This window comes from Coregonus lavaretus (assembly GCF_964263955.1).
Source record: "Coregonus lavaretus genome assembly, chromosome: 22".
NCBI classification, from domain to species: Eukaryota; Metazoa; Chordata; class Actinopteri; order Salmoniformes; family Salmonidae; genus Coregonus; species Coregonus lavaretus.
The window spans coordinates 20393504-20417488 of record NC_140009.1 but is presented as its reverse complement, the minus strand read 5'-3'; the positions used below and the strand labels follow the sequence as shown (position 1 = coordinate 20417488).

The window sequence follows — 23985 nt, the reverse complement described above, 5'->3', positions numbered from 1 at the left end:
AAGTTATAATGAACTTCACAGGGTGGTGAAAGTGCACAGTGATCATGATGCTTTCTAATAAATATCGAGGGTCTTATTCTGGTGACATGCTGATCGATGCTTGACTGCCGTTTGACAAATACAAATATTCTTGCTTTTATCCATAATAACCTCATCATGTACACTAGCCTACCAGCAAAGACTACCCAAACTGTATCTGCGAGCTGTTGGCTAGAGCGCACGTGCCAAGACCAGAGTAGGCATATTTGCTATTCAACGCAACAGTTTTTGTGACAAAACTATCGGTAGAGTTGAAAATGTGATGGAAACACATTGACCTTCTGATTTTTATTCGGTACATGAAAACCAGTGTTGCCAACTCCTCAGTAAGGAAAGTAGCTATTGGCTGTCCTAAAAGTTGCTAGAAGTCGCTAAATGACGCCATCACATCATTTGCATAATTGGCCATGTGCATGTAATTGTGATGGAAACTGTAGGAGAGAGGAATAAAGTTGTGGGAGAGACAAAAAGTGAGTAAAAAACACCCTACATTTACATCCCGCCCTGAATGTAAACCTGGGCGGGATCAGCCAGCGGCGGCTTCCCGCATGCGCGATTCATTTGCAGTCTGGATGCGGAGGGGTGAACATCTGCTCTGACTGCAGCTGGGAGGGACTGCTGCGCGAGGACTGGGCCGCCTGTGAGTGCTTTGGGACGGGGGTAACAAAACACCCACTGCTCGTTGAGAAGAGTAAGAACGATACGTGATTTCACGTCAGAGTCTCCAAAAGTCTCCAATAACACTAGAAAAATAATAATAAATCGCTAGATTTGTCGCTAGTCGCTGTTTTGAAAATGTGTCGCTAGAGGGGTCTGAAAACTCGCTAAATATAGCGACAAAGTCGCTAAGTTGTTAACACTGATAAAAACTTAAGCGACAAAGTACATTTTGTGTGCACTACGTCATCACGCACTGATTTTTATCCGGAACAAGTCTGTTGTGTGGAAACACACCACTGGTGGGAAAATGCGAATATTTTCTTTATGTGGATTTTTTTATATTCACATGAAAATCTGTAGCCAATTGGATAGAAACTGTGGGGATCTAGATGTGATGCCTAGATTAGAAGGAATGCATTAATGATTAAACATAATGGGTTTGTACTGTACTGATATAAATTGTTTCACATAACAAGCTGTGATTCATGTGAGGAACGTTAGGGGGTAGGATGAGATAAGAACTTGTGATTCTCACATACACGAACACTGCCTCTTTGTTAAACCATCATACTCAAGGACATGTGTACTGCAAAAAGGTGCTGACTCTACAAGTTGTGATGATAACAACTTATGCCTGGCAACAGTGTGCAACGGTGGAGCGCCAAGGGTCTGGGACCAGCCTGTGCGCCAACGATTGGCTGAGTAAGTCTAAACCACGCTCAGTCTCTACTCTGATTGGCCAGCAGGGAGCGGGAACTATCTCTGTCAGAGTATTTGAAGAAGAACTTAGAACAATGCATCAGTTCTCTGAGTGCCCTGTGTGGTATTTCAGTGGCCCCGTATATACGAACATCATATTTACCATTGAAGTGGTTTGCATTCATTAAAATACTAGTCTATTTTAGAAGACGTGTATTGACCTCTTTTGTTCCTAATACCAGATTTGAATTGACGCAACTTAACAAAACCTAGCTATTGTCAATGTGACTTATTTACTGTTATAGAAGATTAATATGTTACTTCATTGTAATATTGCTATATCCTGATATTGTATTTTAATCACAAATCATTTCTCTCTCTTTATTCTGTACTTTCAGAAACCACACACACACACACATTTATAACCCCCGTAAATATAATTGTCATTAAACATCATAGCTGGAACTGTAGTTGCTGACATCTTTCTTACTGATGAGGTCAGCTTTTGTATGACTAGCAACATTTCAATCAAATCAATCAAATGTATTTATAAAGCCCTTTTTACATCAGCAGATGTTACAAAGTGCTTATACAGAAACCCAGCCTAAAACCCCAAACAGCAAGCAATGCAGATGTAGAAGCACGGTGGCTAGGGAAAAACTCCCTAAAAAAGGCAGGAACCTAGGAAGAAACCTAGAGAGGAACCAGGCTCTGAGGGGTGGCCAGTCCTCTTCTGGCTGTGCCGGGTGTAGTTTATAAGAGTACATTGCCATTAAGGCCAGATCGTTCTTCAAGATGTTCAAACGTTAGTGGACGTACACTCCATTACACATGTAATCACAACAAAATAATTCACTAAACACTGGTAGATCTGAAAAGGAATGGACCTAGGGTCAAGTACATTTATTTTCAGTAGCATAATATGGCCAGTTAATTATTTGTCTTATGTTGTGGGTTGTACGAAAGGCTACTACGACTACACTTGTGTGTTGGGGTAAATTGTCTGAAACTGGTGCTTCTCAAAATTGTTGTTTTTGTGTCAAGTTTTAAAATAACATACTTAGCCTACACACTTACCATACAATAACAATTGAAATAGTTCTGGTATTAAAAAAGCAACAAATGAAACGCAGAAGCATAGTTCCTAAACTGCCAAGCCCTTCCTTCCAGCCTCCCACTTATCAATAAGAACATACCTTTGTGACAGTCTAGAATTGCGATTTTGTGAAGAATCATTGTGATTCACTCCCTTCAGTGTGTGTGTGTGTGTGTGTGTGGGGGGGGGGGGTTGTGGCATGATGAGTGTCTGATGGCATGCTGCCATTTAATTCCCAGTGCAGACAGGAACAGCTTAGGACTCTCCACTTCCCCTGCTCCCAGACCAGCTGTTCAAGACAATACTGAGGGGCCATAATATTACATCATGATCTTAACCCTCAAGCTACCAACATATTTCATATTTTGTCCTTGTTTTCGAAAGAAAAGCAAATTTTTTGTCCATTAAAATAACATCAAATTGATCAGAAATACAGTGTAGACATTGTTAATGTTGTAAATGGCTATTGTAGCTGGAAATGGCTGATTTTTAATGGAATATCTACATAGGCGTACAGAGGCCCATTGTCAGCAACCATCAGTCCTGTGTTCTAATGGCACATTGTGTTTGCGAATTCAAGTTTATCATTTTAAAAGGCTAATTGATCATTAGAAAACCATTTTGCAATTATGTTAGCACAGCTGAAAACTGTTGTGCTGATTAAAGAAGCAATAAAACTGGCCTTCTTGAGACTAGTTGAGTATCTGGAGCATCAGCAATTGTGGGTTTGATTACAAGCTCAAAATGGCCAGAAACAAATAACTTTCTTCTGAAATTCGACAGTCTATTCTTGTTATGAGAAATGAAGGTTATTCCATGCGAGAAATTGCCAAGAAACTGAAGATCTCGTACAACGCTGTGTACTACTCCCTTCACAGTACAGCGCAAACTGGCTCTAACCAGAATAGACAGGGGAGTGGGAGGCCCCGGTGCACAACTGAGCAAGAGGACAAATACATTAGTGTCTAGTTTGAGAAACAGACGCCTCACAGGTCCTCAACTGGCAGCTTCATTAAATAGTACCCGCAAGGTTAGCTCCAGGTAAATATTGCAATCCTTTAGCCACTCCTGGACCTGTGTCCAAAAACAAGCTACAAATGGACAGTACAAAAACAAATTATCTAATGATTCTGTCTCTTCGCAGCAAAATCTACAGAGCTGGGAAGATTGTCTCCCCCATATAAATAACATTCTATTGGTAGCAAGAATTTTATATAATCATTTAAAATTGAAAGATTCTAAGTTTTGAATCCGGTGTTGTTTTGCGTATCAGTTCATAAACACTATGCCATGGGATCGGTACGTCAAAAATCTCTTCCCAACTATTTTGCAATCTATATGGGACGGCTGTCAATCCTTTGGTCCTTAAATGAAACTGGTATACTTTTTTATTTATCACAGTTTTCTTTAACCAATTATGTTATTTAATGCAAGGCCGACAGACAAGTTCCTTACTTTCTCCCCCTTCCACTTTCCTCTTCCATTTTTGCGGTAAGGCTGCAATTATTTGGTTGTAATTTTGGGTAGAGCAGACATTTCCATATGTTTTTGTTAGCTGCATGTGTGACATAACTCCACCAGTCCTACCGATGATATCATTTACGAAGATTATACCTTTTTTAAACATTTTGTCAAAAAAAATAGTTTTTTTGTCAATTAGTATATTTGAGTTTAACCACAATATTTGTTGCATTATTTGTTCTGTCATTTCTGGACAATTAAATTGAAATTGCAACCAACTTTCTATGGCTTGTTTTAGAAATAGTGATATTTGGGAGATTATTTGCTTTTCAAATAACTGAAAGTGAGAGGTTGTAATTGGAATAACGGGAAAAAGGCCATTCTTGAACATTGGGTGAGACAATCTTACTAATTTGCTAGAGAACCAGTTCGGATTTAAGTATAACTTTTATATGACTGAAGCTTTTAGTGATAGGTCTAATGCTTTAATATTTAATAATTTCTGTCCTCCGAATTCATATTCATTATATAAATAGGACACTTTATTACCTAATAACAATATTTGCCAGTCTTTGTTTATGACAAGAGTTTTATGCTCTTTCTGATGTTTTATATAAAATATAATCAAATGAAATTGCCAGTGGCAGTGGCAGTTTTCCAGTACATTGTGATGATATGGCGTGGGTAAGAAATGACAGATTCAAGCCTTTGAGGCACTAGTCATTACTGTTCAAAACTGAGTGTAGAAACACTAATTACAAAAGTTACAGCTGGAGGGGGCTGGAAGGGTCTTGAACCTCTTGACAAGATCACTAGGTATTGTAAGGTAACTTACTGGCCTTATTTCAGAAAGCAAAGCACATCCTGCACTTCACTCTCACAAATCCCTTGCACCCATAACAATGAGACACACTTACATTGGATTCCCGACAGTGCCATCTCAGTTCTGACACCAGTGTAGCGAATTCAGAGGGTAGCCCAAACAGAACCTGGGTCCCTGCAACCATCAGCCCAACACCTTAAGCTTTAGACCAAGGGGCTGAAACCTCTGAACACAAGGTTGCTACAATTTGTATGTAAATGTAAAGTAAACAAGAACTTGTCAACAACCTATCAACAACTTCTCACCAAGTTCAACAAGGTCCTCAACAATCTGTCAAATAAGTAAAAACATTTGTCAGACACTTGGATAAGATTGTGAGATGCCTTGTTCTGAATGGCTTGATTGATTGCATCTTTGCAAAAGTTTGCTTGACAACTTAACAATTGAAAGGGTTAATTGAAAGTGACATCACTTACTTTTTTCTGTACTCGTCTCTATCTCTCTTGATTTTAGCTAACACATTGTACAGGGCTCGCAGTTCTGGGGTGACGGTGTCGACTTGAACTCCAACACCAACACCATCCGGCTGCATCCATGACACCCCGGGGCTGTGGAGCCTAGTCTCGAGTCGGTCCCCAAACCTCCTTGTGTGGGTGAAGTTCCATATCGTACCTGGTAGGTCTACCCGTTGCTGGAATCCAGCCAGAGACAGGTCCAAAGCGCCCGTTTGGGTTGTTTGTTCTCGGCTAAAGTAGGCTCTGTAGCGGGATTGCTCCAATGCTAGCTGTAGTTGATTTTCTAACAACTTGTTTCTACGCTCCAATTCATGAACTTTAGCAAGGAAACATCTAAATCGCAGGTTAAGGGTTTTCAAGGCATGAATATTGGAACCCAGATCGTTCCGTAGGGCACTAGACACCCTAGCACTAGTACCGGACGCTGGCGCTCCAACGGGGACCCCAGCGGCACCCGGAGATTGCGAACCCTCAGCAAAGGCCATCGAATTCATCATTTCGTTTGAGTTCAATGGGCAATACATTCAATAAAAAATCGCCACGGTATTCCGAGGGGCTTAACTGGTCATCTTCAATTAGCCTACTACTAGGCCTACTGGATTTTTCACCCCCGCCCTGCCGTACAAATAGGCCAGCCCTCCACAATGCGGTCCGCGATGATGTGATTCTTTGAAATGAGCTTATGCGACTACAAATCTCGCAACCATTGCTGTGAACGCCATGTCATTGTGTCATCTTGGGCAATGTAGGCATGTAGACTCGACATAAAGATAAAATACGTATGTCACCTTCTTCATGATGCTCTTGTTGAAGGCGAATGCATCTCCACGCAAAATGGTTAAGGACGCTATTTAGCCCCAGGCTATGTAGCCTGCGCACTTTCTGAACCCGCACCTTCTCCGTATTGCTGCTGATATTTTAACTAGTTTTTCCAAAGTCATTCGCATTCATTCATTTCTCCTGCGATGCCCATCCTTTTTAATAGAGTCGTCCCAGTGAGCCAGATGCTGCCGAAGAAGCCTGAAAACAAGGCTCTGACCCTATTACTGGTATTATGTTACAGCCAAATGAAAACACCCTCTCCACTGCTACGCCCCACCTGCCCGCCAGCTAACTTGCCTGAATATTCTGAAATAACTTTTTATTTATTTTTTAGAAAGATAAGCTTGAATCGGCATGTTTTAAACATATCTAAATGTAGCTTTCATAATGAACCAGAAAATCAATAGTTATTTCTGGTTGTTTATCAAAGTTATCTGGTCAACTCATAGATCCTGCTATGTATGTATGTACAGCGCATTCGGAAAGTATTCAGACCCCTTCCCTTTTTCCACATTTATGTTACAGCCTTATTCTAAAATTGATTCAATACATTTTTTCCCTCATCAATCTACACACAATACCCCATAATGACAAAGCGAAAACAGGTTTATAGACATTTTTCCAAATGTATTAAAAATAAAAAACATTAATACCTTATTTACATAAGTATTCAGACCCTTTGCTATGAGCCTCGAAATTGAGCTCAGGTGCATCCTGTTTCCATTGATCATCCTTAAGATGTTTCTACAACTTGATTGGAGTCCACCTGTGGTAAATTCAATTGATTGGACATGATTTGGAAAGGCACACACCTGTCTATATAAGGTCCCACAGTTGACAGTGCATGTCAGAGCAAAAACCAAGCCACGAAGTCGAAGGAGTTGTCCGTAGAGCTCCGAGAGCGGATTGTGTCGAGGCACAGATATGGGGAAGGGTACCAAAACATTTCTGCAGCATTGAAGGTCCCCAAGAACACAGTGGCCTCCATCATTCTTCAATGGATTGATGAGGGGAAACAACTATTTAATCGATTTTAGAATAAGGCTGTAACATAACAAAATGGAAAAAGTCAAAGGGTCTGAATACTTTCCGAATGCACTGTATACCCAGCTGGTGAGCTTCGCTGAGCTTATGCTGTAGGCCTACTGGCCATAATAATAAGAAACAATAACATTAGTCAAAATGCATTTTACTCCAGCTGCCAATTTATGCTACTGTAGACTTGACCTATAACTACTTCTATTTTATTCAAACACACCAAATAAAATTGTGGTAATATTAATTTAATTGAAAAGATTTTCCCCCTTTTCTCAGATTCACCAAATATCGCTGAAAGACTAACTGCGGACGAAAATGAATTCGGCACAAATGGACGGCACTGCGTTTAGCGGTCATGAAAGTTGGCTGCGGATTCAGCACCAAGGGAGTGGACAGCGCCGCGGTGCGGCCAGCTGTAAATGAGCTAAGATTACAGCACCTGAGTTTGGTGTGGCTTTCCCATTATTTTATGGAGGATTTAAAGAGATTGATTGGTTACGGTTTTTTGTACACAAATGAAGCATTATAATTGTATGTTCTTCCTAATGTACACACACACACACACTGAAACAGGACAGTTATCTAGAAAATATTTTATTATAATAATTTCTGTTGTTAAATACCCAATGGCAGAGTCGAGATATGGAAGAGACTCAATCAAAGTAGAATAAAGGACATTTATGATATGGCTCATATTTCCCAAACTGTATTAATATATCTTCTCAATATAATGCGCTGACAGTTCAAAATTGCATCAGTTAAAAATAAAATATTCCATTGGTAGAACAGTGAATTCCAAAAGATGTCCTCTATGGCTCACTCTCCAGTCTCAATGACCATGTCCTCCATCACTGTGGACTGTGTGAGCTGTCTCTATGAGATTAGTCTCTAGTGTGTAAACATATAGGCACTTTCTGTATGACTGGCCATTTGGCCTGTGGCCTGTGTGCAGTGGGGCAAACTGTAGAATAGGGCCTCGGTGGGCTGTAACAGTGGCTCCACTTCTCCTGCCCTCCTCTCCTCTCCTCTCCTTCCTCCGTTTCCCCAGGAGGGGCTATTTATTGCACATAACCTCGAATAAAAACAACATCAATGACAAAACCAAGACAACTTAAGAAAAGGATCACCATGTTAGATAATGTCTTGCAGTCCCTCTGCTTTTCATTGGTCTGTGTCTGTCAGTGCAGTCACCCCTTGGCCTCCTACTCCTCCTCTTCTTCCTTCTCCTCCTCCAGACCTAGACCTCGATGGTCTTGAAGTAGATGCGGGTGTAGATGGTGTCTAGCTGGCTGTGCAGGGCATGGAAGGAGGGCCGCTTGGAGGCCTCAGGGTTCCAGCACGCCAACATAATGCGATAGATGTTGGGGGGACATCTACTGGGACAAGACAACCTGTAGCCTGTCGACAGGAGCTCCAGCACCTCCTTATTGCTCTTTCCTGTGTGTGTGTGTGTGTGTGAGAGATCGAGAGCGAAAGAGGGAGAATAATAAATATTATTCAGAGGGAAATATTCAAAAGCATTTTTACAGATAGAGGTAATAGATTAACTGTAATGAGGATTGACTTTTCCTCTTGTGATATGTGTTGTATATGGTAAAAATAAGAATATTGTCTTGAAAAGATTTGACACACACACACCGTCGTATGGCATCTTTCCTCGTGACATCATCTCATAGAGCAGCACACCAAAGGACCAGACGTCAGACTTGACAGAGAAGCGCTGGTAGAGAGCAGCCTCAGGGGCCGTCCATCTCACTGGGATCTTAGTGCTTCTGCTGGCTGTGTACACACTGTCCTACACACACACACACACACAGAGAGGGGGGACATATCCAACCATTTATGTTGACTAAGAATTTCTTCATATTCCCATGGAAATGTGCCCCAAAAAATTGCTTTTTAAGCAAGAATCCTTGCTTTATCTGAGAGTGAACAATTTCTCATTAACCAGGATAAGTAAGCCCAACATACAGTATATTTTTCTAAAGCATTAGTTTACCTATAGGTTCTCTCTCTTCATTTCTCCATACATTTCACATTCATGTCACATCCATTATATCCTTACCTTAATGATCCGTGCCAGTCCAAAGTCAGCCACCTTACAGACCAGGTCATCTCCCACCAGGATGTTCCTGGCCGCCAGGTCCCTGTGCACGATGTGTCGGTCCTCCAGGTAGGCCATGCCCTCGCCCACCTGGCTGCCCATGTAGATGAGGTGGGCAGAGGTCAGTACATGACCCTCCGGCGCTGGGAACAGCACAGGGAGCACACGGGTTAGGATCTGTCAAGCATTATAAGGTCTGCATAGTTACTCAACTGCTTTAACATGTACATTTATTAGTTTAAAACGTTTCAATCTCAAATGGATCTTTGTCAGGTCACCTGAGTTGGAGCTATTTAATATGCAAGCCCTATATTAGTCCTGCTATTACATTATTTTTTTCAGCCAAGCAACCAATGACTGATGAGGTTTTTGAATACTTATGTTATTGGTCAAGCATAATCATCTGTTAACACACACACACTGAATGCAATGTAAAGACTGCAGAACAGAGGGGAGGGTGTGACTGACTCACTGCCCAGGTAGGACTTGAGGCTGCCCTTGGTCATGAGCTCAGTGACGATGTAGACGGGCTCTCCTCTGGAACACAGGGCCAGCAGCTGGATTAGCTTGGGGTGGTGAAGGTTCTTTAGCGCCTGGACCTCCTTCACAAACTCATCCTGCTTAGTGTCCTCTGCAGGGGAGAGAGAAACAGAGAGACAGAGAGAGGCTGACATCAGTGCTGTCCAGGTAAGAGTTTATGTGATAAGGAGCTTAGGACTGACCCTATGAAGCATTATAATCCCTTTATGAACCATGTGAGAGCCCTGACCTGAATGGACTGACTCAAAGTTAGAGAGTATGTAATTGTGTGTTTTGTGAATGCATGCGTTCCTGCCTTTTAGAATGTTTTGCCATTGCAGCATTTGCCCATCTGCAGTATGTCTTTGAAAATAATTCCCTCATCAATTGTCACTCAAATATTTGCCACAATTCTGCTTGTAGTGTGCTGAATCATGTATAACACTGTAGTTAATATGATAGCAGCGAGAGCTAGCATGCTTACCTTGTTTGAGCATCTTGATGGCCACCTTCTTGTTCTGGTTGATCCACAGGGCCTCCCACACCTCTCCAAAGTGGCCCTCCCCCAGCTTCCTTTGCAGTTTAAACTCCTCCCGAGGACGCTCCCAGGGCTCCATGTCAAACAGCTCCCTCTGGGGACACCACAACAACACTGTTACAAGCAGCCTCCATTAACTGGACACCACAACACTGTTACAGCCGCACAGAACTCAGCTGTGCTTCATTTTGTTTGCCCAGTACAATGGAACCAATGAAATAGTCCCAAAAGTGCAAACTACAAGGAAAATTATTACGCATGTCTGTCAAATAAAATACAATTGTATTTGTCACATGCGCCGAATACAACAGGTGTAGACTTTATCGTGAAATGCTTACTTATGAGCCCTTTCCCAAAAATGAGTTAAAAAGTAAGAAAATTAGCAAATAGAAATAGAAAACAGTAACACAATAGATAACAATAATGAGGCTTTATACAAGGACTACCGGTACCGTGTCAATGTGCAGGGGTACGAGGTAGTTGAGGTAAGAGGTAATATGTACATGTAGGTAGGGGTAAAAGTGGCTAGGCAATCAGGATAGATAATAAACAGAGTAGCAGCAGCGTATGGGAAGAGTGTATATGTGTGTGTGTGGCGTCAATATGCATGTGTGTGTGCAAAAAAGGGTTGTCACTAGTTACCACAGCCACAAGGTAAATATTGGTAATAGTAATCTTTTTTGAAAATTTAAGGTTAGGTATAAGGTTAGCATTGTGGTTAAGGTAGTGCAACTGTAGAATGTTTTGATGATCTGAGGGCCCATGCCAAATCTTTTCAGCCTCTTGAGGGGGAAGAGGCGTTGTCGTGCCTTCTTCACGACTGTGTTGGTGTGTGCGGATCGTGTTAATTTCTTAGTGATGTGGACACAGAGGAACTTCAAGCTCTCGACCCGCTCCACTACAGCCCCGTCGTGTGTGTGTGTATATGATGCTCAGATGGCTTTAGTACATTCAAAGATAGGGAAGTTTCTTTAAAAACACAAGCTCTTTTAAAAAGACAAATTTATTATTTGATACTTAGACTCATAGATAATAAAGTGCTACAAAAGTAGTGTGTCAATCAATAAATGATCAATAAATAATCTACAAAGGATGATTTATATATACTTAAATGATTACCAAGTTTACATTGTGATCGTCTTGGCAAATCAAAATACACAACATCAATGGTTAAATAAAATAAAAAATACAAATGAAATGTAACATCTTCTCCTTTCAATCTCATGAATAGATGAACTTGAAATAAACAACTGGCTTTCTTTTCCAGAGACTCAGTCTACATGTTTGTGTGTTTCATACAACAACAAAATGAGGAAGCCACAGAAGTGTCAAAACTGCATTAAAGACATGCTAGTCTTCGTATGAGCTTCTTATGTACTCTTCTTTTTAGTCAAATTGAACATGGAGGACAACAATGATTTTGGCACAAATTAAACTACACCTACAATCAAATTGTGTATAAAATTGCAACAGTATCAGTCTAACTGCTAAGAAATATAAATGCAAATACTATAGAAATTCACAAATTGAAAAGCAGAAAATTATGAAATAAGAAATTGTGAAATAAAAAGGCCCTGTGTGTGTCTGCGGGCGGGGCTTTCCACAGCCTCTGACTCAGTCACATCATCTCTGCTGGGAAGGAAGAGAGAAGAGACCTGAATCACGGAGAGGTCTCCAGTAAAAACAGCCTGATCACTGCTACTACACTACCGCTTCTTGATTCCGTAATTATGTCAAAGTGAACAGATAATTTTGTATGTTTTGATTTCGGGGAATATGTGGGCCAAAAACTCTGGATGTGTGTTTGTGATCCGGGTGGTACACACACCTGCTGTGCACATGGCTCATCCAGAGGAACTCCTAGACTCCTGGAGTTGTTCTGGTGGTATTGGATTAGCTCCCCCAGAGTGGCGAAGGAAATCTTGTCTGACACAAGGAACGCCCCGATCGATGAACGCTGGATTCGGAAATGGAACACTTTCCCATCGTTTCTGGCTGTGGAGGAGAGGGCAAATATGATTTGACTGTTTTATATTTTACACATTTCAAAAGCAGGGTGGTTTGTACACAATAACAGACACATTCCAAAAGTATTCCTTTTGAAATGTCTTCTGTCACACACACACTTGGCCAAAGTAATATTAGCAACAAGACATATGAGCATTGACTTGGACATTCCTCACTTGGCTTACAGTGGGTGATCAGATGAAGGTGGTTCTCAACTACGGAAGTACTTTATTGCCACCCATTGGTGAATGAACGGTTGCACTTCCTTTCCCACACATTTTTCCACTGGTATTTGTTTGCATACTATTTAATAGTGAAATTGTGTGGTAACAACATATAATAAAAAATTTGAACTCTATTTAATATAATACATGTAATTTAATAGGATCTCTGTGGGTAACAATGGGTCCTTTCTGCTATTTACTTCAATTAATTCAACAGAGCTACCCGGTAGGCTACCAAATGGTGCATATGGTGCTTGTGTTAATTAATTCCAAAGAAACAAACATGAAATTCACAGATTATTACCAAGTAATTAACATGTGACCATGCAATATGGGCTTACCGGAGATGGTGTATTCATCACTGTGGCTCTCGCTGATGCGCACCAGGAACGAGCCATCCTTATTCTGAGAAGCCAGGAGCAGTTTCTCAGCCTTCAGCCGGTTGATGTTCCCATAGTACCACCTCAACAGACGTAGACAGATGGATAGATGAACAGACAGACAGGGAAAGAGGAAGACAGACAAAAAAGAGACACATGCACAATTGCACACGGGAGCAGACAAGATCACACACACCGACACACTCACACAATAAGCACGACAGGCTGGCGAGATTGGATGAACATGATGAGGTAGGCTAAATTATAAATCTTATATTGTCCCCTAAAAAACAACCGCATTGAACCCCCCGAATATCAATGTAATCTAATAATTGATCTATTTCTCATACTCAAGCTGCTTTGAGTGGAAAAGTAGGTGTGGTTCATAGGCTAGACTCCATTCAGAGAGTAAGGAAGGCTATTTACACTAAATATCAAGAATGGCTGCGGCTGTGCTGTGCTGCAAACACTAGGTACATTTCCATGACACTTAGGTTTCACCTGAAACTCTTGTCAGGTGCGGGTGTGAGCTGAGTTGAAAGATTATCATTTGTTTAAAATGTGTGTATCCACTGCTGTACCTCCCATAGAGTCGTTCCTAAAGCTACAACTTGACTGCAGTTGCACCAATCTGAGCACAAAGACAGGAACTTTATTTGGAAACGGTAGCCACATACATAAATGTAATACAGTGACATTGTTATACACTACAATGCTGTCAACTGTGCAGTAGTGAACATGAAGGAAGGGAGGGAGGGGTGCTGTGTCACTTCTGTCAACACTGTCAACAAACACTGACATTATTTAATCTTAATTAGTTCTATTTGAAAGAATGATCATGCCAAATCTTGTTTTTGGAACCTAAAATAAAACATTATGTTAAAGATAGCCTACCCAGTAAGCAAAAATATGTTGAAAAAAACGTATAAAAGACGTACAGTGGGGAAAAAAAGTATTTAGTCAGCCACCAATTGTGCAAGTTCTCCCACTTAAAAAGATGAGAGAGGCCTGTAATTTTCATCATAGGTACACGTCAACTATGACAGACAAAATGAGGAAAAAAAATCCAAAAGATCACATTGTAGGATTTTTAATGAATTTATTAGCAAATTATGGTGGAAAATAAGTATTAGATCAATAACAAAAGTTTCTCAATACTTTGTTATATACCCTTTGTTGGCAATGACACAGGTCAAACGTTTTCTGTAAGTCTTCACAAGGTTTTCACACACTGTTGCTGGTATTTTGGCCCATTCCTCCATGCAGATCTCCTCTAGAGCAGTGATGTTTTGGGGCTGTCGCTGGGCAACACGGACTTTCAACTCCCTCCAAAGATTTTCTATGGGGTTGAGATCTGGAGACTGGCTAGGCCACTCCAGGACCTTGAAATGCTTCTTACGAAGCCACTCCTTCGTTGCCCGGGCGGTGTGTTTGGGATCATTGTCATGCTGAAAGACCCAGCCACGTTTCATCTTCAATGCCCTTGCTGATGGAAGGAGGTTTTCACTCAAAATCTCACGATACATGGCCCCATTCATTCTTTCCTTTACACGGATCAGTCGTCCTGGTCCCTTTGCAGAAAAACAGCCCCAAAGCATGATGTTTCCACCCCCATGCTTCCCAGTAGGTATGGTGTTCTTTGGATGCAACTCAGCATTCTTTGTCCTCCAAACACGACGAGTTGAGTTTTTACCAAAAAGTTCTATTTTGGTTTCATCTGACCATATGTGGTCCTCTGTAGCTCAGCTGGTAGAGCACGGCGCTTGTAACGCCAAGGTAGTGGGTTCGATCCCCAGGACCACCCATACACAAAAATGTATGCACGCATGACTGTAAGTCGCTTTGGATAAAAGCGTCTGCTAAATGGCATATTATTATTATTATTATTATTATTATTATTATTATTATTATTATTATTATTATTATTATTATTCTCCCAATCCTCTTCTGGATCATCCAAATGCACTCTAGCAAACTTCAGACGGGCCTGGACATGTACTGGCTTAAGCAGGGGGACACGTCTGGCACTGCAGGATTTGAGTCCCTGGCGGCGTAGTGTGTTACTGATGGTAGGCTTTGATACTTTGGTCCAAGCTCTCTGCAGGTCATTCACTAGGTCCCCCCGTGTGGTTCTGGGATTTTTGCTCACCGTTCTTGTGATCATTTTGCCCCCACGGGGTGAGATCTTGCGTGGAGCCCCAGATCGAGGGAGATTATCAGTGGTCTTGTATGTCTTCCATTTCCTAATAATTGCTCCCACAGTTGATTTCTTCAAACCAAGCTGCTTACCTATTGCAGATTCAGTCTTCCCAGCCTGGTGCAGGTCTACAATTTTGTTTCTGGTGTCCTTTGACAGCTCTTTGGTCTTGGCCATAGTGGAGTTTGGAGTGTGACTGTTTGAGGTTGTGGACAGGTGTCTTTTATACTGATAACAAGTTCAAACAGGTGCCATTAATACAGGTAACGAGTGGAGGACAGAGGAGCCTCTTAAAGAAGAAGTTACAGGTCTGTGAGACCCAGAAATCTTGTTTGTTTGTAGGTGACCAAATACTTATTTTCCACCATAATTTGCAAATAAATTCATAAAAAATCCTACAATGTGATTTTCTGGATTTTCTTTTCTCAATTTGTCTGTCATAGTTGACGTGTACCTATGATGAAAATTACAGGCCTCTCTCATCTTTTTAAGTGGGAGAACTTGCACAATTGGTGGCTGACTAAATACTTTTCTTCCCCACTGTATCTTCCGGACGTAAAAAAATATGTATTTTCCGGATGTTGAAAATACGTATTTTCCGTACGTTAAAAGGGGTTTTAAAATTATAGTTGAATTTTTTTTCCAGACGTTCAGATCAGGTTGATCTTCGGTTCCGAATGAACGTTGGAAATACATCATTTACAGACGTTGAAAATACTTATTTTTTGGTCATTGATTCTATGGCCAAATTTCAACAGCACGTACTGAAGATTGTTAAATATAATATTTATTATCGCTCCCATCTGTCAACTGCACTTACAGCGCATTCGGAATGTATTCAGACCCCTTTTTCCACATTTTGTTACGTTACAGCCTTATTATAAAATGGATTAAATTGTTATTTTCCCTCAATCAATCTACATACAATACCCCAAAATAATGAAGCAAAAACAGGTTTTTAATAAAAAAACAAATATTACATTGACATTAGGATTCAGACCTTTTCCTCAGTACTTTGTTGAAGCACGTTTGGCAGCAATTACAGCCTCAAGTCTTCTTGGGTATGACGCTACAAGCTTGACACACCTGTATTTGGGGAGTTTCTCCCATTCTTCTCTGCAGATCCTCTCCAGCTCTGTCAGGTTGGATGGGGAGCGTCGCTGCACAGCTATTTTCAGGTCTCTCCAGAGATGTTCGATCGGGTTCAAGTCCGGGCTCTGGCTGGGCCACTCAAGAACATTCAGAGACTTGTCCCGAAGCCACTCCTGCGTTGTCTCGGCTGTGTGCTTTGGGTCGTTTGTGCTGTTGGAAGGTGAACCTTCACCCCAGTCTGAGGTCCTGAGCACTTTGGAGCAGGTTTTCATCAAGGATCTCTCTGTACTTTGCTCCGTTCATCTTTCCCTCTATCCTGACTAGCCTCCCAGTCCCTGCCGCTGAAAAACATCCCCATAGCATGATGCTGCCACCACCATGCTTCACCGTAGGGATGGTGCCAGGTTTCCTCCAGACGTGACGCTTGGCATTCAGGCCAAAGAGTTCAATCTTTGTTTTATCAAACCAGAGAATCTTGTTTCTCATGGTCTGAGAGTCCTTTAGGTGCCTTTTGGCAAACTCCAAGCGGGCTGTAATGTGCCTTTTACTGGGGAGTGGCTTCCGTGTGGTCACTCTACCATAAAGGCCTGATTGGTGGAGTGCTGCAGAGATGGTTGTCCTTTTGGAAGGTTCTCCCATCTCCACAGAGGAACTCTGGAGCTCTGTCAGAGTGAACATCGGGTTCTTGGTCACCTCCCTGACCAAGGCCCTTCTCCCCCAATTGCTCAGTTTGTCCGGGCAGCCAGCACTAGGATGAGTCTTTGTTGTTCCAAACTTCTTCCATTTAAGAATGATGGAGGCCACTGTGTTCTTGGGGACCTTCAATGCTGCAGAAATATTTTGGTACCCTTCCCCAGATCTGTGCCTCGACACAATCCTGTCTCGGCGCTCTACGGACAATTCCTTCGACCTCATGGCATAGTTTTTGCTCTGACATGCACTGTCAACTATGGGACCTTATATAGACAGGTGTGTGCCTTTCCAGATCATGTTCAATCAATTGAATTTACCACAGGTGGACTCCAATCCAGTTGTAGAAACATCTCAAGGATGATCAATGGAAACAGGATGCGCTTGAGCTCAATTTCGAGTCTCATAGCAAAGGGTCTGAATATTTGTTTTTTATTTTTAATAAATTTGCAAACATTTATAAAAACTTGTTTTCGCTTTGTCATTATGAGGTATTGTGTGTAGATTGATGAGGGACAAAATGTGTTTAATCCATTTTAGAATAAGGCTGTAACGTAATAAAATGTGGAAAAAGGGAAGGGGTCTGAATACTTTCCGAATGCACTGTGTGTGTGTGTGTGTGTATTATATATATATATACATACACACACACTGAACAAAAATATAAACGCAACATGTAAAGTGTTGGTCCCATGTTACATGAGCTAAAATAAAAGATCCCAGACATGTTCCATACACACAAAAAGCTTATTTCGCTCAAATTTGGTGCCCACATTTGTTTACATCCCTGTTAGTGATCATTTCTACTTTGCCAATATAATCCACCTGACAGGTGTGGCATATCAATAAGATGATTAAACAGCATGATCATTACACAGGTGCACCTTGTGCTGGGGACAATAAAAGGCCACTCTAAAATGTGCGGTTTTGTCACACAACACAATGCCACAGATGTCTCAAGTTTTGAGGGAGCGTGTAATTGGCATGCAGGAATGTCCACCAGAGCTGTTGCCAGATAATGTAATGTTAATTTCTCTACCATAAGCTGCCTCCAACGTCGTTTTAGAGAATTTGGCAATACAGTTGAAGTCGGAAGTTTACATACACCTTAGCCAAATCCATTTAAACTCAGTTTTTCACAATTCCTGACATTTAATCCTAGTAAAAATTCCCTGTCTTAGGTCAGTTAGGATCACCACTTTATTTTAAGAATGTGAAATGTCAGAATAATAGTAGAGAGAATTATTTATTTCAGCTTTTATTTCTTTCATCACATTCCCAGTGGGTCAGAAGTTTACATACACTCAATTAGTATTTGGTAGCATTGCCTTTAAATTGTTTAACTTGGGTCAAACGTTTTGGGTAGCCTTCCACAAGCTTCCCACAATAAGTTGGGTGAATTTTGGCCCATTCCTCCTGACAGAGCTGGTGTAACGGAGTCAGGTTTGTAGGCCTCCTTGCTCGCACACGCTTTTTCAGTTCTGCCCACAAATGTTCTATAGGATTGAGCTCAGGGCTTTGTGATGGCCACTCTAATACCTTGACTTTGTTGTCCTTAAGCCATTTTGCCACAACTTTGGAAGTATGCTTGGGGTCATTGTCCATTTGGAAGACCCATTTGCGACCAAGCTTTAACTTCCTGACTGATGTCTTGAGATGTTGCTTCAATATATCCACATAATTTTCCTTCCTCATGATGCCATCTATTTTGTGAAGCGCACCAGTCCCTCCTGCAGTAAAGCACCCGCACAGCATGATGCTGCCACCCCCGTGCTTCACGGTTGGGATGGTGTTCTTCGGCTTGCAAGCAACCCCCTTTTTCCTCCAAACATAACGATGGTCATTATGGGCAAACAGTTCTATTTTTGTTTCATCAGACCAGAGGACATTTCTCCAAAAAGTAAGATCTTTGTCCCCATGTGCAGATGCAAACCTTAGTCTGGCTTTTTTATGGCGGTTTTGGAGCAGTGGCTTCTTCCTTGCTGAGCGGCCTTTCAGGTTATGTCGATATAGGACTCGTTTTACTGTGGATATAAATACTTTTGTACCTGTTTCCTCCAGCATCTTCACAAGGTCCTTTGCTGCTGTTCTGGGATTGATTTGCACTTTTCCACCAAAGTACGTTCATCTCTAGGAGACAGAATGTGTCTCCTTCCTGAGCGGTATGACGGCTGCGTGGTCCCATGGTGTTTATACTTGCGTACTATTATTTGTACAGATGAACGTGGTACCTTCAGGCGTTTGGAAATTGCTCCCAAGGATGAACCAGACTTGTGGAGGTCTACAATTTTTTTTCAGAGATATTGGCTGATTTCTTTTGATTTTCCCATGATGTCAAGCAAATAGGTACTGAGTTTGAAGGTAGGCCTTGAAATACATCCACAGGTACCACCTCCAATTGACTCAAATGATGTCAATTAGCCTATCAGAAGCTTCTAAGGCCATGACATCATTTTCTGGAATTTTCCAAGCTGTTTAAAGGCACAGTCAACGTAGTGTATGTAAACTTCTGACCCACTGGAATTGTAATACAGTGAATTATAAGTGAAATAATCTGTTTCTAAACTATTGTTGGAAATAGTACTTGTGTCCTGCACAAAGTAGATGTCCTAACCGACTTGCCAAAACTATAGTTTGTTAACAAGAAATTTGTGGAGTGGTTGAAAAACGAGTTTTAATGACTCCAACCTAAGTGTATGTAAACTTCCGACTTCAACTGTACGTCCAACCGGCCTCACAACCGCACACCATGTGTAACCCTGCCAGCCAAGGACCTCCACATCCAGCATCTTCACCTGCGGGATCGTCTGAAACCAGCCACCCGGACAGCTGATGAAACTGAGGAGTATTTCTGTCTGTAATAAAGCCCTTTTTTGAGGGAAAACTCATTCTGATTGGCTGGGCCTGGCTCCCCAGTGGGAGCCTTTGCCCTCTTAGGCCCACCCATGTCTGCGCCCCTGCACAGTCATGTGAAATCCATAGATTAGGGCCTAATACATTTATTTTCAATTGACTGATTTCCTTATATGAACTGTAACTCAGCAAAATCGTTGAAATTGTTGCATGTTGCATTTATACTTTTGTTCAGTATATATATATATATATATATATATATATATATATATATATATATATATATATATATATTAAAATAATTTCTGGGATGGTAGAAACAATTCTGTGTAAACTTAAATGACTAAAACCAGATAAAAGTATGTAGAAAAGATAATAAAACTATATATTTATTTATTTATTTATATAAGACAATCTTTGAGAAGTAACAATCACCAAAATAAAAACTAGACAGTCAGGGAGAATCAAAAATTCAAAAAATGTCATGGCATAGGGCCCCCATTGATTTTGTTATAATGTTGAGTCACTCAGCATAAGAACACGGTATAAGCCATGGTAAAACGTGTAGAATTGCAGGAAGTTTGCTTTAAAATCAAAACATTTCTCAGCTCCATTGCAAAATGTGTAGAATTGCATGGAAATTAGCTTTAAAACTGAAATGTTTTCTCTCAGCCCCACGACAAAATGTGTAGATTTGCAGGAAACTAACTTCTAAACTGTAAAATGTTCTCTATGCCGCATGGCAAAACGTGTAGAATTGCTGGAAATTAGCTTTAAAACAGCAAAAAGTTGGCTGCAGAGTCCACTATCCCCCCCCCCCACTAACTTTGCCACCGCTGCTGAAAAAAATCCTAGGGGAAACACTGCACTGAATTGTGAGTCGCTCTGGATAAGTGCACCTGCTGAATGACCAAAATTTTAATTTAAAAAACAAACACTTGCAAAGCATGCAGGGTATTATTCTAATGAACCCCACCCACAAACAAGTAGAAATTTGGTCGGTCCGGACCAGACCAAATCTGAACGAATCATAGACGTCTTGGCTATGTTTCACAAGTTGAACAGCACAGTACGGTACGGCACAGTTCAGTACGGTACAGGACAGTAGAGTTTTATTCAGTAGAGTCCAGTACAATATGGTACAGTAGTTTAATTCAGTAGAGTAGAGTACAGTATAGTTTAATTCAGTAGAGTAGAGTTCAGTACAGTTTAGTTCAGTAGAGTACACTATGCTGTACTATACTCTACTGAACTATACTTTTCTTTTATTGTACTCTACTAATTAAACTGTACTGTACCATACTGTACTCTACTGTGCTCTACTGTACTGAACTATACTTTACTTTTCTTTACTGTATTGTACTCTGCTGTGCTCTACTGTACTGTACTGTGCTGTACTGTGCTGTCCAAACTTGTGAACCATAGATGTCTCTGATTGGTTCAGATTTGGTCCGGCTCATCGAACATCTCATTCCAAAATCATGGGGATTAATATGGAGTCTGTCCCCCCTTTGCTGCTATAACAGCCTCCACTCTTCTGGGAAGGCTTTCCACTAGATGTTGGAACATTGCTGCGGGGACTTGCTTCCATTCAACCACAAGAGCATTAGTGAGGTCGAAACACTGATGTTGGGCGATTAGGCCTGGCTCGCAGTCGGTGTTCCAATTCATCCCAAAGGATTTCGATGGGGTTGAGGTCAGGGCTCTGTACAGGCCAGTCAAGTTCTTCCACTCCGATCTCGACAAACCATTTCTGTATGGACCTCACTTTGTGCACGGGGGCATTGTTATGCTGAAACAGGAAAGGGCCTTCCCCAAACTGTTGCCACAAAGTTGGAAGCACAGAATCGTCTAGAATGTAATTGTATGCTGTAGCGTTAAGATTTCCCTTCACTGGAACTAAGGGGCCTAGCCCGAACCATGAAAAACAGCCCCAGACCATTCTTCCTCCTCCACCAAACTTTACAGTTGGCACTATGCATTTTAGTGGAGGCTGCTGAGTGGAGAACGGCTCATAATAATGTCCGGAACGGTGCAAATGGAATGGCATCAAACACATGGAAACCATGTGTTTGATGCCATTCCACTTATTCCACACCAGCCATTACCATGAGCCCATCCTCCCCAATTAAGGTGCCACCAACCTCCTCTGATGCATTGGGGCTGGTAGCATTCTCCTGGCATCTGCCAAACCCAGATTCGTCCGTCGGTCTGCCAGATGGTGAAGCGTAATTCATCACTCCAGAGAACGTGTTTCCACTGCACCAGAGTCCAATGGCGGCGAGCTTTACACCACTCTAGCCAATGCTTGGCGTTGCGCATGGTGATCTTAGGCTTGTGTGCGGCTGCTCGACCATGGAAACCCATGTTATGAAGCTCCCGACGAACAGTTCTTGTGCTGACGTTGCTTCCAGAGGCAGTTTGGAACTCGGTAGTGAGTGTTGCAACCGAGGATATAGGATTTTTACGCGCTAAGCGCATCAGCACCGTTCTGTGCGCTTGTGTGGCCTAACACTTCACGGCAGAGCCGTTGTTGCTCCTAGAAGTTTCCACTTAACAATAACAGCACTTACAGTTGACCGGGGAAGCTCTAGCAGGGCAGAAATTTGACGAACTGACTTGTTGGAAAGTTGGCATCCTATTACGGTGCCACATTGAAAGTCACTGAGCTCTTCAGTAAAGCCATTCTACTGCCAATGTTTGTCTATGGAGATTGCATGGCGTTGTGCTCAATTTTATACACCTGTCAGCAACGGGTGTGGCTGAAATAGCCAAATTCATTAATTTGAAGGGCTGTCCACAAACTTTTGTATATATAGTGTATGTTTTAGCCAAATCAAGGCCCTTCCAGATATAGCTGCAGGAAGATGTTGCAGAGTGCTGCATTTTTTTTGCCCGAGCTATGCTAAAGAAGGCTATATTTGTCCTCTAATACAGGACTAGTAAAAGGCACAGCCCACTACTTTTGTGAAGAAAAAAATGTAATAATAATAATTCAAATTTTTCAGCAGCACCCCCTACTTCCCGCGGCTATGGGTCCTGAAATCAATTAAGGCCGGTCCAGATCATACCAAAAAAAGACAGCTGGTCCAAACAGGACCAAAATAATACGTCCAAAAGACGTCGCTGTCGGTTCATGCTTAGCGGGATACCTTCTTGGTAAACCTGGAAGGTTAAACATGATCCTACACAATATGGTGGACAATAGCCAATCAAACCCGAAACGAGTGAATGAAACATGGTGAAATCTCAACTGCATATTATGAATGAAACAATAATTAGGTTGCCCGCGCGCATAGACGCGCCACTCACTTGTGATTAGCGAACTCGTCCTGTAGAATGGCCACATATGTAGCCGGGACCAGTCCGGACTCCATCGAACCGGTAAGTTTTTTGGCAAGCACATAATCCCCCCTCTTTTCTATTACTGACAGCTTGTCACCTTCCTTGATAGTCAGCTCTTCCTCGCTCCTGGCTTCGAAATCGAAAAGAGCCGCATAGAGCTGAGTCTGTTTCTTCTTGGGTGACGGGGCACGGATATCACCTGAAATAGTGGGGATTTCGGCTGGTCGGGTCATATTTGGGTAATGGAATTCGGGCCATATCCAGTTCCATAGTCGACTAAAGCAGGGCATGCAACTACGACAACAACCTTCCATCCCAAGCCAGTCGCCGAGGTATCCAGTTTATTTTAGGGAACCACGACACTACGACGCGAAAATAAATGTGTTAATAGGAAAGCCAGAGGCCTATACAGTTTCGAGACGTCTTCGAGCTGCCCTTTATCTCCTTCACAGCAAACATAGTGCTGCATCAGCGATAAATAGGTTGATAATCAGGAGAAACCTGTTTTATGTTGAGATGGATCAGGGACACAATACTGTTGGCCGTGGGAATGCGGAAACGACATATTGTAGAGAGGAGACGATATCCATGTCCAATTGTGCCCACATTGGTCCTCAGTCATTTGCCAAGTGCGCCTAAAAAATAGGAAATAGCCTACCTATACTTGTCCTCCAATGAATGATAACCAAATACCGCATCTCTCTGGAATACGGTCAAAATCTCTGCACTGCAAGTGGCATTTGCTGAGCCAGGTCCACGAAATGCGTGCAGTCCCAGGGTTTTGGTTTGGAACACTAGACATTTCCCGCTGTCGCTACATCTGTGAACCTGTCCGCCTGCTGCTCGTGCTTGTCTATTAAATCAACAACACCCCAGTCCATCT

At 41.8% G+C, this 23985-nt stretch overlaps 2 protein-coding genes across 2 annotated transcripts in view; both read right to left on the bottom strand.

Annotated features, from left to right (window-relative positions):
- LOC311149637 (intermediate filament family orphan 2-like) overlaps positions 1-5790 on the bottom strand; it is a gene marked incomplete at both ends in the record, with an annotated part of 30617 nt that extends 24827 nt beyond the window's left edge. The window contains one exon of the mRNA XM_084186830.1: positions 5255-5790. Within this exon, the coding sequence (XP_084042956.1) occupies positions 5255-5790 (536 nt within the window). The remainder of the gene's footprint in view (positions 1-5254) is intronic.
- A 2600-nt stretch (positions 5791-8390) lies between these two features.
- LOC311149385 (tyrosine-protein kinase Srms-like) lies at positions 8391-23582 on the bottom strand (the record flags this gene model as incomplete). The annotated part of the gene is made up of 8 exons (XM_084186564.1): positions 23070-23582; positions 12887-13008; positions 12143-12309; positions 10261-10408; positions 9730-9888; positions 9219-9400; positions 8792-8948; positions 8391-8590 (listed from the first exon to the last, which is right to left on the bottom strand). The coding sequence occupies exons 1-8, from the start codon at positions 23414-23416 to the stop codon at positions 8391-8393; spliced, it is 1482 nt and encodes a 493-aa protein (XP_084042690.1). The 5' UTR covers positions 23417-23582.
- Between the last annotated feature and the right edge of the window lie 403 nt (positions 23583-23985).